General features: G+C 49.0%; 1 protein-coding gene across 6 annotated transcripts in view; it reads left to right on the plus strand.

Moving 5' to 3' along the window:
• Window positions 1-19,709, plus strand: part of PFKFB3 (6-phosphofructo-2-kinase/fructose-2,6-biphosphatase 3) — a 40,036-nt gene extending 20,327 nt beyond the window's left edge. Inside the window, exons 2-18 of one of the 6 annotated variants that reach the window (XM_057421910.1) lie at window positions 866-1,234; window positions 6,265-6,390; window positions 6,724-6,820; window positions 7,314-7,380; window positions 7,504-7,578; window positions 7,880-7,936; window positions 9,933-10,057; window positions 10,854-11,061; window positions 11,606-11,752; window positions 12,116-12,220; window positions 13,162-13,291; window positions 13,498-13,560; window positions 13,716-13,780; window positions 15,217-15,387; window positions 16,489-16,511; window positions 18,361-18,411; window positions 19,366-19,709. In XM_057421910.1, coding sequence (XP_057277893.1) covers window positions 1,156-1,234; window positions 6,265-6,390; window positions 6,724-6,820; window positions 7,314-7,380; window positions 7,504-7,578; window positions 7,880-7,936; window positions 9,933-10,057; window positions 10,854-11,061; window positions 11,606-11,752; window positions 12,116-12,220; window positions 13,162-13,291; window positions 13,498-13,560; window positions 13,716-13,780; window positions 15,217-15,387; window positions 16,489-16,511; window positions 18,361-18,411; window positions 19,366-19,372 — 1,596 coding nt within the window. In that variant the 5' untranslated portion in view covers window positions 866-1,155 and the 3' untranslated portion in view covers window positions 19,373-19,709. Of the gene's footprint in view, window positions 1-834; window positions 1,235-6,264; window positions 6,391-6,723; window positions 6,821-7,313; window positions 7,381-7,503; window positions 7,579-7,879; window positions 7,937-9,932; window positions 10,058-10,853; window positions 11,062-11,605; window positions 11,753-12,115; window positions 12,221-13,161; window positions 13,292-13,497; window positions 13,561-13,715; window positions 13,781-15,216; window positions 15,388-16,488; window positions 16,512-18,360; window positions 18,412-19,365 lie in introns of those variants that run through there. The other 5 variants (XM_057421911.1, XM_057421914.1, XM_057421912.1 and 2 more) reach the window with 5 other exon arrangements.
• Window positions 19,710-21,265: the final 1,556 nt, after the last annotated feature.

Raw genomic sequence — 21,265 nt, forward strand, 5'->3', positions numbered from 1 at the left:
TATTTAATTTTACCTTTCGTTTATTTTTTATTATATATTACTTATTTGATTTTAGCTTTTTATTTTTCCTTATTTAATTTTCATTGTTTTTATCTATTTAATTTTAACCTTTATTTTAATTTTTGTTTCATTCTATGTTATTTAATTTTACCTTTTGCTTTATTTTTATCATATTTTGTTTTATTATTGATTTTATTTTGCCTTTTGTTTTTATTGCATTTTTCCTATACTTTTTCTTTTTTCCTTTATCTTTTTCTTTTCCCTTATTTTTTCTAATTTTCATTGCTTTTCCTTCCCCATTCAGTTCCATCCTTCCCATTTCATTTCCCTCCCATCACTCCATCACACCGATTTTAACCTCCCCCCTTTATTTCCACCATCCTTCACCCATCTCCATCCCTTCCAGCACCGCTCCCCGTGTCCCTGTATCCTGCCCTCCCCATAATCACAAAGCCTCCCGGCGCCTCCTTTGTCCCCGCTGCAGTGCGGGGGGCCGGCGGCAGGCGGCAGCGCGGGACGGAACCAGCCCGGCCGAGGCCCCCCCCTTTCCCCTCCTCCTCCTCCTCCTCCTCCTCCTCCTCCTCCTCCTCCTCCTCCTCCTCCCTCCGCCCCGAAGGGCGGGAGCGGCGGCCCGGCCTGCCGGGATACAAATAGCAGCCGCCGCTGCCGCCGCTCCATCGTGAGTGGAGCCGGGAAGCGGGAGCAGCAGCAGGAGTCGCGTCCCAGCCCTCCCCTGTCTGCTCACGCTGAGATTTTTCTTTTTCCCCCTTTTAAATTTATTTTGATTTTTTTTTTTACAAAAAATAAAAGGGGAATTAGGTGGGTTTTTTTTAGCATTTTTAATTATTTTTTTTTTCGCATCCAGACCACGAGCACCGGCCGGACTCGCCCTCGCTCCCCCCGCGGTGCGCGCACCGTTCCTGCCGGCTTTGTGCGCTGAAGCCCCGTCCCTCCTCTTCCTCCTCCTCCTCTTTCTTCCCCTCCTCCTCCTCCGCCGTGCAGCCTTAACGCGACTCCGAGGAGCATCCGAGAGCACAGCAGCGGCTGGTCCAACCCTCCCCGCAGCAAAAACCCTTTCGTTTTTGCTTTCCCTGCGTGTTTTTGACCCTTCCCGCACTCGCACCACGCGGAGCGCCCGCTGCCTCCGTGTTAACCATGCCCATGGAGCTGACTCAAAGCCGCATCCAGAAGATTTGGCTCCCCAATGACAACCGCCCGGCGCTGCCCCGCCGCTGTGAGTACGGCACTGAGGGATGGAGGGATACGGGGGGTATGTTGGGAGCAGCCCCCCGGGAGGCCTCGACGCAAGGCCCCCTTTTTCATTTTCCCAAAATATCCCCTCCACCTCCTCCAGCATCATCCCCGTGTCCGCATCCCGCCCGCTGCCAGCCCGTGACTCACTTCCAGCTCGAGGAGATGGAGGAAGGTGCAGGGATCGCGCCGCCGCTTCCCCTGGAGCGGGAGGCGTTGAGACACGCGTGTCCCAATTTCATCCCCTCTCCGTGTCCCACGTCCACCACCACCCCGCCTCCTTTCAATCCCTGGGAGGATGGACCACCAGGATACCACCTCTGCTGGGATTCCCGGTGTCTGACATCTTGCTATGTGATTTATTAATTTAAGGGGGAAAGCAGCATCATGTCAATGAATTGAGGGGAAGAAAAAGCCCAGCAGTTGCTTTGCTTCACCACTTTACCCTGTGCTGTGTTTGGGATGAGGCGGGGAGACTTAGAATCATAGAATCGTGGAATGGTTTGAGTTGTAAGCGTCCTTAAACATCATTTAGTTCCACCCTCCCTGCCATGGCAATGAGGGAATGCGATAGGAGGTTTAGGATGAGAGAAGGCAGGTGGAGAGGAGGGCTAAAAATGCTGGAACCTGTGCAGTGATTTCCCATCTTATCAAAGCTTGGGATGCACCTAGAGTGATTCAAACCAACCTTTGCGCTTAAAATAATAGTAAATAGTAATCAATGCTTCGGCATCCCGGTGTTACTAGAAACCAAGTCATGAATCATAATCCAGTGCTAAAGCTGAGGAGACAGCTCTTTTAACTCGCCCAGCAGCCAAACTGACAGCCTGCCAGTTACGCAACTGCAAACAGGAATCCTCAGAGCTGCGGGAGCCAGGACGGAGAAGGTGGCACTTTGCAGCCTGGCGAAGCATGGAAGTGGCTCGGGCGGTTGGGTGAATCAGTCTTTCCGATGCTTTTTTTCCTGAGGCAGGCGTTTGAAACAAAGCCGCTCCAGCCGTTTATTTCCCTTGGCCCGAAAGTTCCCGGTTCCCCCTTTTTAAGATGTAATAATAATTAAAACGAAATATCCCCGTGGCTGTAGGTCGGGCACGCAGCGATGCCCGCACATGCTGAGGGAGCTGCGTTCAGCAACAGGCTGAACCATGTGGATTGCCAACGGGGCTTTGGTTTTAGCGAGGGGAAATGTCTCCTGGCTTAATGATTTGCAGATGGAGAGGGTTGGTTTGATTTTTCCCGAGGAGTGACACCTCTAAAAGGAATCCTTTCTATATGCAGAGCTTTATTGGTTTTTTTGCCACTTTATTCACCTGGTTTCTCGGAGCTCCGAGAGAATTCCCTCATGGCGGAGGGGAAAACTAATGCCTTAATATATTAAGGCATCAAGGGGTTTATTAGCGCTATAATGTGCCTTATACTTTCTCGGGGTGGGAGCAAGCCATGCCGGGCACTGTTCAATGGGAGCATTGTGGGCTTTTTTAGGGTGGTTATTTTTGGACTCGAAGTAGCTATTTTAAACTCGAGGTGCTGTTAATTCCTTACAAAGCCGGGTGGGAATGGGAGCTATAACGGAGATGCGAGGTCAGCGTGGTTGGCCGGGTGGGGTGGAGGAGGAAGGAGTGGGAGCATCCCTGTGAGCATCCTCAGAAAGCTCCCGCTTGGCTGCTCCCTGAGTGGGGAATAATCAGTCCGATTGTCAGCCTCCTCATCAACGGGAGGCTGGAATGGATGGGAAGCGATGCCTTCATGTGGCCTTTTGACGGCGATCCATTAAATTGCTGTCAAGCTGCACGTCTCTCACGTAGGGGCTGGGAAAGTCAAGTCGTCGCAAGCGGCTGGATGGGCAGGTCCAGGGGAGGGGAGGGGGCTCAGGATGGGGGATGCCGAGCAGGAAAGGGGCTCCTGGAGCCTTTTTCCTTCCCATCGCCCCAGCTCCATGAGGGTGGGAGAAAATACATCAGCAAAGCCACAGCTCGAAGGTCTGGTACCGATTAACACACGCGTGTTTGCGATGGGAGCGCAGAAACGGGTTCGCTGTGCTTCCGCGAAGGTGTCCGAGAATTGCAATGGGAAGAAGGTGGAAAAGGGGGGGATGTAAGAGGATGTGGTGTGCGCTTGTGGGAGCGGGAGGTGCGGGGAGCTCTTCTTAGAAAGAGACAGTAAAAATATCTGGTGTAAGGAGGTGGCTGTTTTATCCAGCCTTTTGTAGAAGAGAATTTCCTTCCCTTTTCTGTTTTGCATTCACCCCCGTGACGCGCATCAGAGCTGATTTTGTAGCTGATAAAAGGCACAAGTGTCTGAGCTACTTCTAAAAATCCTCCTTGAGCCTTTCAAAAGCCATCGCTGACCTTGACTTACCTGGCTAGATGTCGATAACGAGTAATGAATGCGCACTGAAATCCCTGATAGCTTTTCACCAGTGGTGAAAAGAAATGATGAATTAGGTCTTTGTGAAGTGCTGAGAGCAAAACACTGTTTTCTATTTCATCCCTGATGCAAAGTTTCCTGGAGGCTTTTGTGATTTAACTGGGTTTAGGCTCATATTCCCATAAAAAGTAGCTGCTCCATGCCCTGGTGTTTTGGGAGGTGCTTCCCGGGTCTGTAAACAGGTGCTGTTGCACGGTCCTAGCAAACCGAATTGAGGGGCAGATTCCTCAAACACAGGTGTTTAACCCTTTGGAGATGGGATGTGTGCACAGCTGTCTGGAGATAAAGGGACACGAACAGTACCTGCCAATATCCCTATTGTCCTGCAATGCTGTTATTTTAATGGCCCCAAATCCTCTTGGCTCCGTTCCTTGAGATCCTTTGTCTGTGGGCAGGTAGGGAAAGGAGGAGTGTCTATTCAGGTATTATTCCTTCCCCCTCCCTTTATCTAATAAGTGGCTGTTTTGTCATGCGGACTCGTATCCCCAGGTTGATTGAAGATGTGAGGCTGTTAGAGATGAAAACAGTATTTTTCTGGGTACACTGCACATGTATTTGGATACATGCTACATGGCCCATGCGGTGTGTCATCTAGATCCATCCCTTGATACCTCAGTACTAAGAGAGATCACTGCTTGCTGCTGGAAGCAGTAGGAGCTGGTTTGGGCTTTTGAAGTGTGGCGTTGCGGAGGCAGGTCCCACAGAGGGAGCGGATGTGAGGGCAGAGCCAACCTGAGGAATGTGGAATATTTGGGGGGGGGAATAAAGAAAATATCTTATTAGATAGTTTTCTCATCTGTTTCTGTATGTGCTTTGGTGACCTAATGATGGGTGGCTCTGCTCTGCCCTGCTGAGTACCAGTGCCAAACCTATGAGCTTGGTTTCTTTAGCTCTTGGATTTTTTTTTCTTGGAAGAGGAGGGAAATTCCACGTGTTTTGCATACTCTGGATACCTCTTAATTTGTTTGCCCTTCCCAGGTCTACACTGAGAATAACATCCCCATCTCTACCCATGGGGAACCCCTTGCATCCCCAAATCACTGTCACTCTCCTGGTCTCACCTGCGGGAAGCTGGGACAAGGCAGGCAGAGCACACTACCCAGACCGTAATTAAGCTGCATTTTATGGCTCTGCCACCAGCCACTCACTCCCTGCATTCCTTTCCCATGAGGTCTCCAGGCTCACCGGGTGGATTGAAGGGTGGCTGAGAAATCCCCTGAGGGTCTCGTCTATTCCGCCTTTGCTGGGAGGGCTCTTGGCGTGTCACTCGCCATGAAAGGCGGCTGGCTAATCCAAATTCCATTAGGCATCGTTGAGATCTTCCTTTCCCCCTATTTAAAGTGCTTGGCTTTGTGCCTTGGCCTTTCCTGCGTGCAGCACCATGTGAGAAGCAATTCTGCAGGGCAAACCCTGGGGAGGAGCAGAGATGCTGCCACGTGTTTCCGTGGTCCATGGGGTGTGTGGTCCTAATACATCCCATGGCTCTGGGAGCTGGCTGTGGGGGGCTAAAATAAATTCCCGAGCTGCATTCCTAGTCCTGTAACCTCAGCAAATATCTCTAAAGTGAACCAGGAACTTATTTCTTAAAGGATTTAGAGAGGGAGAAGCAGTTTACCTGGGCATCCTGGCAGCTGATCTGTCTGCATGTTGGTCATGCCATTCAGGTGAATTGGAGAGGAGCTTCTTTTCACTTGCCAAGTCATCACTAGGTGATGCTTCTGGATTTATTTCCAGCTGTTTGACATGGACTCTCTTTATAATAAGAACAAAACCCCCGCTAGCTTAAAATGGGCTTATGAGGAAAAGGTGATAAAAGGAAAAAGGGATACTTTTAAGTGCTGGCGGTTTTGTAGTCATGCCCTGCTCTTCTTCAGAAACAACAGTTGGTTAGATTTGCGTGTGTATCAGCTAAAGAGCCAGCAAAAGTTTCTGGGAGATGCTTTCTGGGTGAAGATCTTGGTGTAGACCTGGCATTTCAGCATGGCAGCTGTGTCTGAAGTGTGCTGCTACAGAAACTTGGCCAAAGTCCTTGGGCCATCCTTTAGCTTTTTACAGAATTAGCCAAACCAAGGGTATGGGAGGTTTGCTTTGGTTTTGCAAATGAGGAAACTGAGGCACAGAGGTTCTGCGGGGAGTTTAGGGCCGTTGCTGGTTCCTTTCCCACTTTGCAGCTATCAGGATGTTCTCCTTGCTGTGGTTGTCAGGATGTGACTCCTGTCGCTTTCGTTGCATGCCACCAGGGTGAATCTGGGTTAGCATGGCTTAGCTGGGGTAGTTGTGTCTCACTGGTGGGCAGCTGTGAAGCAGTGTGCCATGCCCTGACATACGCTCATTCAGCAGATCCTGTTGCAGAAATGAGTCAATGGATTCACCTCCTCAAGGTTTTGATTATCCAGATGTGTGAGAGGGATGCACAGGATATACTGCAGAGACGATGTGCATGGGGAGCAGAGGCTTTGGATTTTCTATAGCTGCTGAAGGTCTTGGGGGAAGGCTGGGTCAGGAGCCAAGTGCCTTGTAGGCTTGATATAAGGTGAGCTGGAGGATTAATGGATGCTCATGTTGCTCTTTCTCTCTTCTTCATAGCCTGTGGGCCACAGCTTGCCAATTCCCCCACTGTGATAGTGATGGTTGGCTTGCCAGCCCGCGGGAAGACCTACATCTCCAAGAAGCTGACTCGCTACCTCAACTGGATTGGTGTTCCAACAAAAGGTGAGGCTTGCACTGGTTGCCTGGGGAAACCATGAGCTCTGGCCCTCAGGAGTTGCTCTAGGAGCTCAGTGCCTTGAAGAGTGTGAGGTAGTGAGAGCTCTTTCTAAGATCCCATGAGCCTAATATCCATGTCCTCCCATCCCAGTCAGGTTCTCCTTCAAGTTGAAGACCAAGGGATGTCCCTCAGCTTTTTGCTGTAAGGATCCCACTTCTTAAGCGGGATCTAAGGATGCCCATCACTAGAAAGTGTTGTCCGCAGGAACTGCGCACCTGAGTGAAGCTATGCTGATTGACTGCTCCTGGTATTGATGGTTTTTTGCCTTTTCCACACAGTTTTCAATGTGGGGGAATATCGCCGTGAGGCAGTGAAGCATTACAGCTCCTATGACTTCTTTCGCCCTGACAATGAGGAGGCCATGAAAGTCAGGAGGTAAGTGTGGGCACTGTGTGCGTGCTTGTACTTGGGTCCTAAATGGGTGGTGAAGCCTATGGTTACCTGGCTTGTTTGATGAGAGGTAAAGAGAAAGGCTGGGCTTTAGCTTCAGTTTTCCCTGTCTGCCCAAGGAGGCCTGACTTGGGTGCCAGGAGCTGAAAACTGAAGCTGTGTGGGCTTGGTAGCTTCAGGCTCACCAGTGCATCCTCCATCAGTGGTACCCTAAATCCACCTTCAGGCTCAGTGGTGTAGGATATGAGGTTTGGCCTCTGCTGCTTCATCTACCATTGCCTCTGCTATGAAGACCAGCACACTGCTCAGCACACATCTCTTGTAGGGCTTTTTAGCAGAGTGTGTCTTTCCTAAATGTCCCTGGGGATGGGGAGGTGAGGAGGAGGAGCTGCAAAGCCTGCCCTCCTTTGTGGAAGTCTATGCAACTGGCTGCCACAAGCACCTCCGAGAACATCAGGATCATGTGTCTCTTCTGCAGGCAATGTGCCCTGGCTGCTTTGAGGGATGTCAAGCTGTACTTAACAGAGGAGGCTGGCCAGATCGCGGTAAGCTCAGATGCGCTCTGTGGCGTTTGACAGCAGTCCTGGTCCTGAAGGCGCTGTGTGCTGAGGGAGGACTCGACGGGGAATGAGGCACCCTTGGTGCTAATCAAATCTTTGCTTTTAAAGGTTTTTGATGCCACCAATACCACACGGGAGAGGAGAGGGATGATCCTAAACTTTGCCAAAGAAAATGGGTTCAAGGTTGGTACCACCAGGCTGCTGCTTGTGTTGCATGGTCCATGTTAGTGTATGGGTGGGGTATCTTCTTTTGCTAATGTATTGTGCTCACAATGCTCCTGTATAAGGGAGATTTCATTGCTGGGTTTGATTGCAAATATTAAACTCTTCCTTCATTCCCATTACTGAGCTCTACGAAGAAAAGGATGGGAAAGGGGCAGAGGGAGAGCCCTTTGGTCAAACAGGGGGGAGTTTGGGTTGAGCAAGGAGCTAGCTGAATGTTACAAACGTTATTGCTGGCTTTCAGTTGAGCTTTGCTTTGCAGGTGTTCTTCATTGAATCTGTCTGCAACGATCCCACTGTAGTTGCCAGCAATGTTAGGGTAAGTGTGGAAGTGTCTTCCTTTTGTTCTCTCTCTCTCTCTCTCTCTATATATATATATATAAGAGCAACCTCACATTTACAATCCCTGTTCCTCATGGGGGACTTCATTTACCCAATATCTGTTGGAGGGACAACACAGCAGGGCACAAGCATTCCAGGTGGTTCCTGGTATGCACTGAGGATAAATTCCTTTCTTAAGTGACAGAGGAGCCAACAAGGAGATGTGCTATGCTGGACCTTGTTATCAACAAGGAGTAGCTGACTGGTGGGGAATGTGCAGCCTTGGCTGCAGTGACCGTGAAGTGGTGGAGTACAAGATCCTTAGAGTGGTTAAAAGGAAACACAGCGAACTCATTACCCAGGAGCTGAGGAGGAGCAGGCTTTCAAGGATCACCTCTTCAAAGCTCAGGAGCTATGCATCCCAACAAAGAGGATGTCAGGCAAAAATGTCAGGAGGCGTGCATGGATAAACAAGTTGTTCCTTGGGATTGAGTGCGCCCTCAGCAAGTTTGCTAACACCACCAAGGTGTGTGGTGTGGTTGACATGCTAAAGGGAAGGGATGGGATCCCAGGGGACCTGGACAAGCCGTGTGTAAGGGAGGCTGTGCAAAGTTCAACAATGCCAAGTGGAAGGTCCTGCCCCTGGGTTGAGGCAATCCCAAACACAAACACAGGCTGGACATAGACTGGATTTAGAGAAGCCCTGAGGAGAAGGACTTGGACGTGTTGGCTGATGAGAAGCTCAACATGACCCAGCAGTGTGCACTTGCAGCCTGGAAAGCCAGCCCTATGCTGGTGCCTCCCTAATGTGGTTAGGGGTTTAAATCCCATCGAAGAGCTGTCAGATTTGGTGTCTTCACCCATGTGCAGCTTCCCAAAATCTGTTGGAGTCTGCTTTGAGAAGAATATCAGATCATCTTGCCTAAAATTTTGGAGACTACAGTGTAAAGCATTGCTTCCTGGCTCCTTTGGGAGCTGCTGGATCTTTGATTTCCCACCAGCAGACCTCCTTTGCCTGCTAGGCTTGGCTAGGGCAGGTAGACTTTAATTGGTCTACCTAGGCATGATTAACTTGTATGAAAGCATCCTTTTCTCCACTGGGCTGTGCTCCAGCCTTATCTCCAGTTGCACATCTGAACTTTGTAGTGTCTGGGAATGCATCGCAAAATACTGAAAGTATGTGAGAAGAGTATTGTCCTGCCCCTGGGATGGGCTCCACAAAGGGTGCTGGGTTAGGGCTGGAGGATGGCTTTTGGTCTTGCTTGGAGCTGGTGTCCCATGATGCTCTTAGTGTTGAGATTGGTGTGGAAAATACGCTATCACCATTGTGTGTCACTTGGTTGTGTTACCCTGTTAGCTTCAGAATTGCTTATGAAGTTACTAATGTGTAATGCTGCTGCTCAAACCTAAATCTTCAGGAAGAATAACCTGTTAAGAGTGTTTCAGCCATAACTTATTCCATGAGAGTTCTGAATATTCATTCACATTGTCAATTTCCAGCCTCTTTCTAGCAAATAATGCGCAGAAAGGGGTTGAATGTTACGTTGCTGCCTCAGGTGATGGACATCCAGGTTAACCTCTAACTCCTGGGAGCTTTAGTTACTCAAAAGGCACAGGATAAGCATCTTGTCTAAACACATGCACTTTTAATTCTCAGCTTCAACTGTTTAAACCTGATGCTTTCCTTTAGCCATAAGAAAGCTCAGTTTTTCGGCTGTGTTGGGTGGTGAGGTCCTACCCCGATTCTTGGGAGAACATGAGTGGACTGATATGCATCTCTACTGGTCATACAATGGTTTATACCAGACTTTCTCAATGTGTGCTTAGAGTTTTGGGTCTAGTCTGCTTCTTTTCTCTCTTATGATAAGCAGTGACTGTAAAGTGGCTCAGCTGATAGCTGGATCTTGGCAGGACTTTGAAATTGGAGATTAGCATGGTCTGACTTGGAAAGTTTCCTAACCTCTCCTTGTGGCATGTTTTTTCCCTTACTGCAGGAAGTAAAATTGTCCAGCCCTGATTATCGTGACTGTAATTCAACCGATGCCATGGAGGACTTCATGAAGAGGATCAACTGTTACCAGGCCAGCTACCAGCCACTCGACCCTGATGACTATGACCGGTAAGAGATTTTGAATTCTGAAAGGGCTTGAATGCCTTTGTTCTCCCAGGAGAGGACTAATGAATTATGGAGCTGTATTTCACTTTGTATTCAATGTATTTCACTCTGTCTTCAAATACATGGCTGCCCCAGAATAATATATGGCCAATATATCACTATGAATTCAAGATTCTTCACTGAAAATGCTGTTTTTTCCCAGCCCTGTGCTGGGGCGTTGGGTGCTGAAACTTTCTGTGGCTCTTCTGGGCTCAAACGTGCTGTTTTCAATCTTGTTCTACCAGTCTAAATACAAAGGCTTTGGGAAAACATTTGGGTTTGAGTGTTTGTGAGGTGCTTTTGTCACTGTCCACCTTAAAGGAAGGACTGCTTGGGCAGGCTCAAACCACAGGATTGAGCAAGCCCTGTGGTTTCCGCCTAGTTGTGTGCCCTGGGAGGACCTTTGCTGTCCTGCATGACCATGCAGGCACTTTTCCACTGCTCACAAATACATCTGTGTGCCCTGAGTGGATTACCCCAGTTCTGCTGAGCCCTGCTCTGGGGAGGAACATGCTTCCTGCTGTTAGTGTTTAATCCTCTTTACTGCTGCAAGGGAGGAATGGTGATTATACCAGTGTTACTTAGCTCTCCATGAATGGCTGTTGCTTGTTGGCTTCCAGTTGAAAATACGCTGCAGGAAATCCTTTTAGCCGAGTGATTGTTGACTGAGGTACCTCAAAAGGCTGTTCGTCCAAGACGGTGCTTCTTCCTGTTTTCCTTACTGGCATCTGCTCATCCTCACTGTGCTTTCTTTCCCTAGGGAGCTTTCTCTCATCAAAGTCATCGATGTTGGCCGGCGGTTCCTGGTTAACAGAGTTCAGGATCACATCCAGAGCAGGATCGTTTACTACCTGATGAACATCCATGTTCAGCCCCGCACCATTTATCTCTGTCGGCATGGTGAAAGTGAGTTCAACCTCAAGGGGAAGATTGGAGGTGACTCAGGCCTCTCCAACAGAGGCAAGAAGGTGAGAGAGAAGGGAATATTGCTCTGTGGCTTCTAGGAGTGATTCGGCTGTTGATGCTGCGCATTGGGTTAAGTGATCTATCTATAGAGCTGGTTATATTCAGGTTCAGGCACAGCACAAGACATTCCAGCCACCAATGTTGCATGTAGTTAGGGGCTAACAGAGGCTACAGAAATCCCTAGGAGAAAAGGGTATGAGTGTCTTCATTGAGCTTCTTCAGACCTTGCACAGTCAGGGCAGGATGCAGAAGGACTGCTGCCACCCTTTGGTAGGGATAGCCAGCTCTGAGGACGCTTTCAGATTGCTCACTACTTGATTTCTTCAACGGCATGGTCAAGTGCTTCTAGGGTAGTTAATAGCTACCTTGGCTTGCCAGACCATTTTGAAGCCCAAATGGAGTCGTTTGAGGTGTGACTGTATAAAGAGATATCATTTTAGCTCGATGACAAATAAGCAGGGCTGTAGTAAAGGGTAGCCAGGCATCTAAGGTGCCCTGTTGGGAAGCTGTGGATCAGGAATCAACCTCTTGTTTTATGTCCCACAGTTTGCCCGGGCACTGAACAAGTTTGTTGAGGAGCAGAACCTGAAGGACCTCAAAGTCTGGACCAGCCAGCTAAAGAGGACAATCCAAACAGCAGAAGCTCTTCAATTGCCCTATGAGCAGTGGAAGGCACTCAATGAAATTGATGCTGTAAGTATCTTTGCATTAGGATCATGCTGGTTGCTGCTTGGCAGAGAGTGGTAGCATCAGCCTTTTCACTTTCACAGCCTAAATCTTGCTTTTTGTGGAGAGATTTTTCCTTTCTGTTGGAAAGGGTGTTACTTCTGCTGCAGTACTTGAAACATGTCTTCTTATCTTGGCATCTACTTTGTGTAGATGCTTCAAGATTAGCTTGAATGAGCAGATTAGAATGGTTTTTGCTTGGAACTGCTCTGTACCTGACTATTCAGAGGGCTGTAGATGTTGTTTTGGAGAAGGTTTTGCATGTTGGGTGTGCTGATGTTTTTTAACTTGAGCATGTCCTTTAACCTCATGGATGTCCTGTTCTGGCAGGGGGTGTGTGAAGAAATGACGTATGAAGAAATCAGGGAGCAGCATCCAGAGGAATTCGCTTTACGTGATCAGGATAAATATTACTACCGCTATCCTTCTGGGGAGGTAGGTCTGCAAGGAGGCCTTCAGAGATATGACTCCTTATCTTACTTTAAACCTGGCCTTCTCATCCTCATGCTGTCCTCTACATTCAGAGCAGGGGAGCAAGAAGTGTTCCAAGAAAGTAGAGTCAAGAAAGGTCAGGGCACCTTTTGCATTGGACTCTTGTGAAATCATGGTATGTGAACATCTCATTGAGACTTGTATCACTTAACAAGTAACCCCTATGAGTTTAGTAGTGGAAGGAGACTGGAGGTTTCCAAGTCCAACTTCCTCCATTATATCCACTCAAAGTGTTGCACTGCCCCGGTTTCCTTTTTCATTTCCAAAGAAGCAATTTCTACCTCTGCTCTCAGTATCATTCCCTAAGGGTTGATGCTGATACCTCTCTTTCCTGGCAATCTGCTTTCAGGGTGTGACACAATGAGGTGGGAATTGGCAGGCTGAATGATACTACAGGTTGTGAATGGGGCTTTTTATCCCCCTATTAAAGGTCGCCCCCAGAGGCATTTGGGAAAGATCTTTGGAGATACCATGACAGCCTGTCTAAAAGGAAACTGTTTAGGTGTCTGTGGTCCCTTCTGGCTGCCTTTCAGGCTCTTCATGAAGTCCCTCAAACCCCTGTTTTTTTGTTTTTAATGTTGCTTCAGACTTCAGAACTTAAAAATCCTGTAGAAAATCAGTTTTCAAGATGATAGACACTGCTCAAAGCCCCTGTGCTTACCTCAGTTACAGTCCTAGAGAGTTTAGTAAGATGTGAGTGGCTTTCTCCTTTGACCCAAAGCAGTAGTCATGTTCCAGAGCAGCCTGAGGAAGAGGATTTGTGTCACTTTGCTTGTTCTTAGCAGTAATTGTGCTGGTTTGGTCAGAGGCATGAAGTCAATAGGTGTACCAAGGCAAGGACCATTGATTCTATGCCATATCTCCCTTCTTTTCTTCTGCCTCAGTCCTACCAAGATCTGGTGCAGCGTCTAGAGCCGGTCATTATGGAGCTGGAGAGACAAGAGAACGTCCTTGTGATCTGTCACCAGGCTGTCATGCGCTGTCTCCTGGCATACTTCCTTGATAAGAGTGCAGGTGAAGTTCCTGTCCTTGGGAAGAGGATTGGTCCCTCTGGAAGAGGGATGATAGATGGGGCTCTTAGGAGAGAAGAGATGCGTTCAGGTCTGCTAAGGGCGTGAAGTATGCATCTCTTGGTTTTGGGTGGCCTTAGCTATTGATGAAGTCTAAGCCTGCTTTTGGAGAGGGGATGGGATAATCCTCCTGCTTTGCTTTCTCTGCAGATGAAATGCCCTACCTGAAATGTCCCCTTCACACAGTGTTGAAGCTGACCCCAGTGGCCTATGGTAAGGGGGGCTTTATTAACATGCCAAGGGGTTTGACTTGTCCCTCTTCCTGAATTCAAGCTACCTCTGGGAGAATAGATGGAGTCTGGGATGGAGACATCCTGTGCCTGGTGGGTTTGCTGATGGCCTCTGTTTCCTTGTGCTCCTTTCTGCAGGCTGCCGAGTGGAATCCATCTCACTCAACATTGAAGCTGTCAACACCCACAGGGATCGGCCAGAGGTGAGTGTGGCTTTTCCTCAGAGCCATCCCTTGATGTCCCTCTCCTTTCCCCTACAGTGAGCAACAAAGATGCCCAAGGTGGGCATGGGGAGGTTGCTCAGCTGGGTACTCAGGAGTGCTGCTCTAGGACCAGAGCATCGGATGCGTTCTTGTTTTGCAAAGATGTGGCCTGTTGAGGGTTTTCCAAGGGAAAATGACTATTGCATGTGCCTGCTTCCCAGTGTGTTTGCTCAGATTAAAGCTGGCCCAGGGAAAGCTCCTCCCTGGTCTTTCACTTTCACCTGTGCAGTCATCCACTCACCTGAGCAGGGAATGGAACCATGGGTGGAGAAGGTGACTTCTCCCAGGTCTCCCAGATGGCTGGCAGAGCTTGGGCTCAACACTTTGCCCAGTATTTCCTGCCTTCAATGTTTTTTTAACTGGCATGCCCACAGCTCTATGGGATTCTGTAGAGTACAGGGTGGTGCTGCTGAGCTGGTGATGGTATAAAGAGAGGAAACCCTTTATGTGTAGCAAAACTCCTATAAGGTCAGGTCCATCTGCCATGTGCTCCACCAGGAGCTCGAAGGCCAGAGCAGGGGGATGCAAGCTCAGTGTTAGGACGGGGCAATAATCCAAAAGGGACCCCATGGACCATGGTAATGCCCATGTCCCAGCCGCTGGGACCTTTCCAACTTGCGCTTAGTGGTGGCGGAGCCCAACTGGATGTTGGGTGGTTGGAGCCGTCCCCTTTTGGCACGCATCTCCTTTCCTTCGCTTCCCAACCTTGGCAGGCACCATAGGTGGGGAAGCCAGTCCTTCCCCTGCCATGGGGGCCATTGATGTCCTCCACCACCCTTGTTGGGGATGTCAGGAAGGATGTGGGTAGGATGGAGTGAGACACACGTGAAGCGCTTGACCCCCACTGCTCGGCTGCACCTCCATTCCACCTCGCTTGTTGAATTGGAGCTTGGCGTGGTGCTGACCATTGCTGCCTGCTCTGCCCTCACTTTCCAATCTTCCTTATCAGCCCAGGCTGGCTTGTCCTGCCTCTTCTTGCTTTCACACCTCTCCCTGGGTAGGAGGGATGAGCTCTGAGGAGGAGACAGATGGGCACCTCTCTGTCGTGCTAAGTCATGCTTTTTTGGCAGTCTGTATTTACTTTTTTTTTGAGGAGAAAGCCTGTCTCATTTCTCAGTTCAGGGCCTCTCACTTATTTATTTTTCCCTCCTTTCTTGGGCAGTCATGCTGCGTTCTTGAACACCTTGTGTCCACAGCCTTTCGCTGCATCCTGTATACATTGACAGTGATTTGTTGGGAAAAGCAGAGGCTGCTTTAAACAAACACAAAAACCAACCTGCTTTATTTTATTTTTTTTTTCCTTTATAACTGTCGCCTTCTTACCTTTTTATTTTATTTTTATTTACTTTCATTTTCTTTGTCTCACTTTAATTTAGGAAGGAAAGAAGGGACCTAACCCGCTCATGAGACGTAATAGCGTTACCCCTCTAGCAAGCCCAGAGCCCACCAAAAAACCTCGCATCAACAGCTTTGAGGAGCATGTGGCTGTTTCTTCCGCCCTGCCAGGCTGTGTTCCTCAGGAAGTGCCCTCGCAGCTGCCGGGACAAGTTAGTTGAACTCTTTTGGTTTGCTTTGTTTTGTTGCTATTCTCGTTGTTTTGTTGTTTGTTGTCCTCCTGTCGCTCCTGAAGCTGGGGACCGGCTTGCACTTGTCGCAACCTGTGCTGATGCATCTTTCTCCTATGGCTGCTGTCCCTCCCTGCCTTGTGTTGGTGCAGGAGCATTCGGTCACTGTTGATTCTCTTGAGTTTTGAGAGTGTCATAAACCACCTCTAAAGGTCCAGGCTGTGTTAATTTGGTGCCTTTGTTATCTGACATTTGTGGTGTCGACCTCCTGAGGAGCTGTATCTCCAGAGTGGGGCTCGTGCCTTCCCCCTGGATGCACTTGGCTTTGCTGTAGACCTGGGCATTGCAATAAAGCAGATCTTCTCATGCTTCTCTCAAGGAGGAGCTGACAAAACTCATCGTTGCCTGAAGAGGTCTCTTCCTTTCTGGAATGACAGGCAAAATGGACCAGAAATGAATAGGAGCCTCTTGGCATATTGAACTTGGTTGCCTTCTGCAGCCTTGGGTGAAACCCCATGGCTAGCTACTATGATGCTCGTGTGTCCTTTCCTCTTTCACCCACCCATGAAGGGGTGTAGAAAGAGATGATACTTTGCTTGCTTCACACTTCTCCAGGAACAACCCCCCCTCCCTGTGCTCATTAAGGAGCTGGGTTGGTACCAGAAAAGCCCATATATATACATACACACACATACACATAGGACCCTCTTTGCCATGCTGCCCTTCCTGCCAGCTGCCTGTTGGATCTCACTGTCTCACCCAGCCCCTCTTTGCATTGTCTGTGTTGCCTGGTGTCCTCTTGGCTAGATCCGGGGCAGGTTAGGAAGGTTGCTGAGTTCCTCCAACCGTTCTACTTGGTGGCCGCTTTGCATGAGCCTTCCCACCCCAAGCACCAAGAGGGGCAGCTCCATCTTTCTCTTGGTTTTAAGGCTTTGCTTGGGCTGGTTGAGTCTTGCACCAAACCCTTTGCCAGCTTTGGGTTTGGAAGCTTTTGCTGTTGGTATGCCCCTTGCTCCGCCTGGTGTCATCTGCCTGGTCTCTTGTGCAGCGTTACTGACACCTGTTCTCTCTGTCTCTCTGCAGCCTTTACTAGGGAAGGCATGCCTGTAAGTACCTTCTTGCATCTTATTCCCCCTTTTACCCCTTTTTCCATGTCTCTTGCCATCCCACCGCTTGTTGTTGCTGTGAAACCTGGCCAAGGCATGGGCTTCTTGAAGTTAGTATTTCTCTGTGTGGGATTTGTATGCATCTTAGGAAGGATAAAGAGGGAGATGATGGGTGCTGCTTTGTCCAACCACTAGGTATTCTTGCTTGATTAAATGTCTTAATTTTGTTGAGAAATAAAGCAAATTACCATTTGCCCTTTATTGATAATGCCTAAATTCCCTACCTCCTTGGTTAGTCACAGGATGGGAGATGCTGTTGGGTTTTCCCTAAGTTCTCTCCTGTGTGATAGCATGGTGTACTGTAGGTGATGGAATTGTTGGGAAGGACGGGCCTCCTGGGTCTAAGTTGTGCCTATGAATAGTCTGAGAAGGTTCTGACCTCAGCCCCCAACAGGGTTTTATCACTGGCATAGGAGTGTGTTTTCTGGAGCTGAACTGATCCTGGGTCCTGGCATCTGCAGTTCTGCAAGCCTGGATTTTGGGAAGTGAGTCTGGGGACAGTGAGTTTGGGAACAGAGTAGATTCAGGGATATTGTTGTGTTCTAGCTCTTAAGAAAGCAGGATGGCTTGAGCTTTTAATGTGCTAATTATGAATGATTAAGGCTTTGACAGTTTGACTTAGTGCTGTTAGGTCTTTGTGTAATAGGGACAGATTTGAAGTCTGGAGGCTTCATTCTATGTGATCAGGCTGAGAGCAGAAGTTACTGAGCTGTGCTCAAGTGTCTTCTCAAAGACCAGGGAGACTTTGGGGGCTGAGCTGAGGCTGGGGCAGTGCCTGGGGATCTTTTTGAGCTCTATAGGCCAATTCAAATCAGCCTATGGGCATCCCTGTCCTGGTTCATTTTGTGGGCTGAAGATAGAGGGATCTGCTGCAACACTGCCAGCCCAGAACTCGGCCCTGCTTACACATAACGACTGGTGAACCTCATGTTTCTTTCTCTTTCGGAATAAACAGTTTTGAGAAGCAGGATGTTAGGAAGTTCACACTTGATGGATGGGTTGGGGGAGGTCATCATGCTCATAATCCTGGGCAAATGTAGAGGTGGTGTTGCTCAGCATGGCCTGCATTCCTATGCTCCTTCCCTTGCTGCTCAGGGGCACAAAAGCCAGTGATGAAGTGTCTGGTTGTGGGTTGTTTTGAAAGCATTTTTGTTTCCTTATCCATCCCTCCACCCACCCTTTTCCCATTCATATTGTAATGAATAACAGTGCATGCCTCAATGCTGGCTGGGACACTGAAAACACGCTCCAATGCTGACTCTGGGAGATGGCTGCATCAGGGTCTGCTAGACCAAGAGCTCTGCTGGAGCAGGCAGGGATGGTTGTGCTAGTGTGTGACTCACAGATTGCCATTGAGGGACTCATGAAGACACCCTAAGCTAAGGGCTTGGTGGCATTCATGCTGCTGATACTTCTTGGAGGCTGTTGTCTTGTACACATGACCATCCCTCACTGTGTCCCGTCACAACATGTATGGGGTGAGGGGAGGTGGAAGGTACCTCCTTCTCATGATGTACCATGGGACTTGGTTGGCAGTGGGTGCTTTGTTGTATCAGCCCTCACTGTTGGGGTCTTGACCCCCATCGAGGAGGACCAGGGAACACTGGAAAGGCTGGGGACATGGCTGTGTGCCTCAGTCCTCCTGGCTGGGGGATTGAGCTGATTTGGGGCCGTGGGACTAATCAGCATGATGACTTCTGTTCCTTTTGCTTGGTTTGTGATCCAAAGTGCACTTTTTGACGAGCTGATCCCCTCCCTTCTTCTTCCCTTCACTTTTCATGGCTTAAAGAAGACCCGTTTGTCACTTTCTCAAAGTTTTCTCTTTACTAATATTTCCAAGGTAAATGGCTGTGGTGCATGTGGCTTCTCCCAACCTTCCTCCTGTCTCCTTAGATAACAGCTCAGCCTGCTCTGCCTCATAGCCTGGTTATATTCCTGGTGCTTGTAAGAGGCAGTTTAGGTAGTAAAAGCAAAATAAGTTGAGAAACCTTCCTAGCTGCTTCCTAGTCCTTTTCTTCCTGCCCTGTTTCATGTAGTTGTGTGAACTGGGAAGTGTCCTTGTTGTGACCATCTCCCCTTGGGTTTTTCCCCCAGCCGCTGCCCTGGGGGCTGGTCCTGCTTGTGTTTAGTTGCTTGTCTCTGGTTTTGTGGTCCCCACCGCATGCTGGTGGGTGCCCACTGTCACCACTCGGCACCAGGCTTGTGTCCAAAGCAGCTCTAGGGCCTGTGAAAGCTCGTCGAGTGTCATTGGTTGCTGCTGCCAAAGTGGTGTCTGGTCCCCGTGCTGACTGCTCAGTAAGACTGGTGGGAGCAGCCTCTTCTTGACAGTGGCAAGGATGGATAAATGGTAACCTCCACAACCTCCACCTTGGCAGGCAGAGGGTTGGCACTGCCCACCCTCAATGGGAGCAAGAGAGATGTTTAATTGGGCTCCTTAACACCGGTGGTCTCCATCACCTTGCCTTGCATGGTCCAAAGAGCAGCTTCAATAGTGCAGACCAGACAGGGTGGGAGGGTTGCCTGGGGTTTAACTCAGTTTTTAGGGATATCTCTGTCGATCTCCCACCCTGTAGTTGAACCCAAGTGATGCTTGAGGGGTGTGGGTAGCAATTCAGTGTGTCCCCCCCCATCTCTCCTTGGGTGGACAATGTCCTCTCCTCTGTGATGGATGCTTTCGTAGTGACCCGTGCCGTGGCTTTCTGTTACTAGCCTTTGTCCCCTTGTTGATATCTATGTAGAAGATGGGTCTGACCCAAGCACCACCCCAACCACTGTTCTTCCCTTCTCATTTCAGAACATGAACACCTCGCAGAAGCTGTCGTGACTCCGTTGGCGCTGTGGCAATGCCAATGGCAACGCCACCAGCTTCCCATCCTATCGCCATTTCCAAAGCTTGCTTATAAACCAGTCTCCTCCATCTGCAGCGAGGTCGACCCTCATCTGTTTCTACCCGTGCCCGTTCATCTGCAAACAGCTCTGCTGAAGGAGGGGAGAGATGCAAGAGAGCAGAGGAGAGGAGCTGAGCATCCCGGGGTCACCACCAGATCTTTAGGCTGCAGCACTTGCTCTCCTCTCCAGCCTCCTGTTTAGATCCTAGCAAGCTGTAAAGTGCTTCCTAGCGCACAGGAGTTTCATTTCCTTCTGCAAGCAGTTTTGATCTTCTTTTGTAGAGATGACTGGTACCCATCCTTCTCGGGGTGGGGTGTGTATATATGTGGATGGTGCGGGGTTAGCAGAGAGATGGGGGGAAGGGGAGGGAATAAATGGGTTTTGCAGTTTTTTATGATTATTATTATAATTATGATTAATTCCTTTTCACGAAGTCGTTTAGCCAAGCTGCAGCCTGTCGCACACCAAGCCTGGCTCACCCAGGCCTGCGAGCACTAGGAAGGCAGTTGTGTTAAGTCCTTCACAGTGAAAACTTTGGGTTTAACAAGGAAAGAAGACCCCAAAACATCTTTTGTTTTACTCGGTACACCTTAAAGGGGTTTGCAGAGAATGTAGATCTGCTTCTAAAACTGGTTGTGAGCTGTCAGTAGCGTAGGGGAAGCCACACCAGTGGTGGTTTGGATGATGCTTTCATCTTGGGCAGCACCATGGAATGGTCCGAGTTAAAGCATGTGTTGATATGGGAGGGGAAACTGAGCACTGGTTGAGGTGCTGTGCTGGTACTTCATCTCCTCTTTGCTCTTCCTTAGAAGAAAGCGGAGATTTGGGGCAGTTTAGGGGTCAATCCCTGTGTCACTGCAGGTGGACAGGCTGAGCTGGATGCATTTTGCAGGCACACAGGTCTTATGGAGGTGGCCAGAGGTCTGGCTGGGATGCAGAAAGCCCTCTGTGGCTGCAGCAAGCCACAAGAAGGGGACAGTTTTGTCTGTGTTCTCTCTTAATTTTACATATATACATGCGCACACGTGTGTATGTGTGTATACCTAGAAACCGCTTGGGTTTTGCACTTTATTTGTGGCAGGAGCATAACTATTTTAGTTTTTATCTAATTGTGCCCCTTAACAGGGGAAGCCTGAATACAGGCAGCTTCTTTATTTTGCATGCTGGAAAGCTGGGACTACAAAACTAGTTGCAGCAGTCGAGGTGTGTGTGTGTGTGTGTGTGTTTGGGGGAGAGGTCTTGACTTGGACTCCATCAGCCAACTTCCAGGGGTTTGATATGCAAGATCCCTTCTTGGCAGCCTGTCCCAGGCTGTGAGACAGCAGTTATATGGCAATTAACCACTATTGCTTTGTGCAAAATCAGTGGATTTTTGAATATTACCTTTTTTTTTTAGGGGTTTGGGTTGTTTTGGTTTCTTTCCTCACTGCTATGTATACCATCTTCATCCTCATCATGCTTTTTCGGCTGCACAGCTGAGCTTTCCTCAGCCCTTTATGTAGGAAACAACATCCCTACAGCCAGGAGCAGAGAGTCTGGGGAGAAATGATAAATTTTTTTTGGCATGTATATGTGTTTGCAGGGGGTTTGGTCTGTTCTTCCTTTGGGAAAAGGTGAACCACAGTGCCTAGAGCTTCAGCTTCATGCTTGAAGCAGCACCAACAGCGGGAGGGGACCAGAACCACGCTCAGTCTATATCCCACTGGAGGAGATGGTCTCCAGTGCCCTGCCCGTGTGAGCTTGTGCATATGTGTATTATATTCCTGTACAGATGAAACAAAGAACACTTCCCCTCCACCCTTGCC

The sequence above is a fragment of the Pezoporus wallicus genome, unplaced genomic scaffold (assembly GCF_028554395.1).
Source record: "Pezoporus wallicus isolate ANWC-B61680 ecotype Strahan unplaced genomic scaffold, APGP_CSIRO_Pwel_v1 contig_7901, whole genome shotgun sequence".
In the NCBI taxonomy this organism is placed as follows: Eukaryota; Metazoa; Chordata; class Aves; order Psittaciformes; family Psittacidae; genus Pezoporus; species Pezoporus wallicus.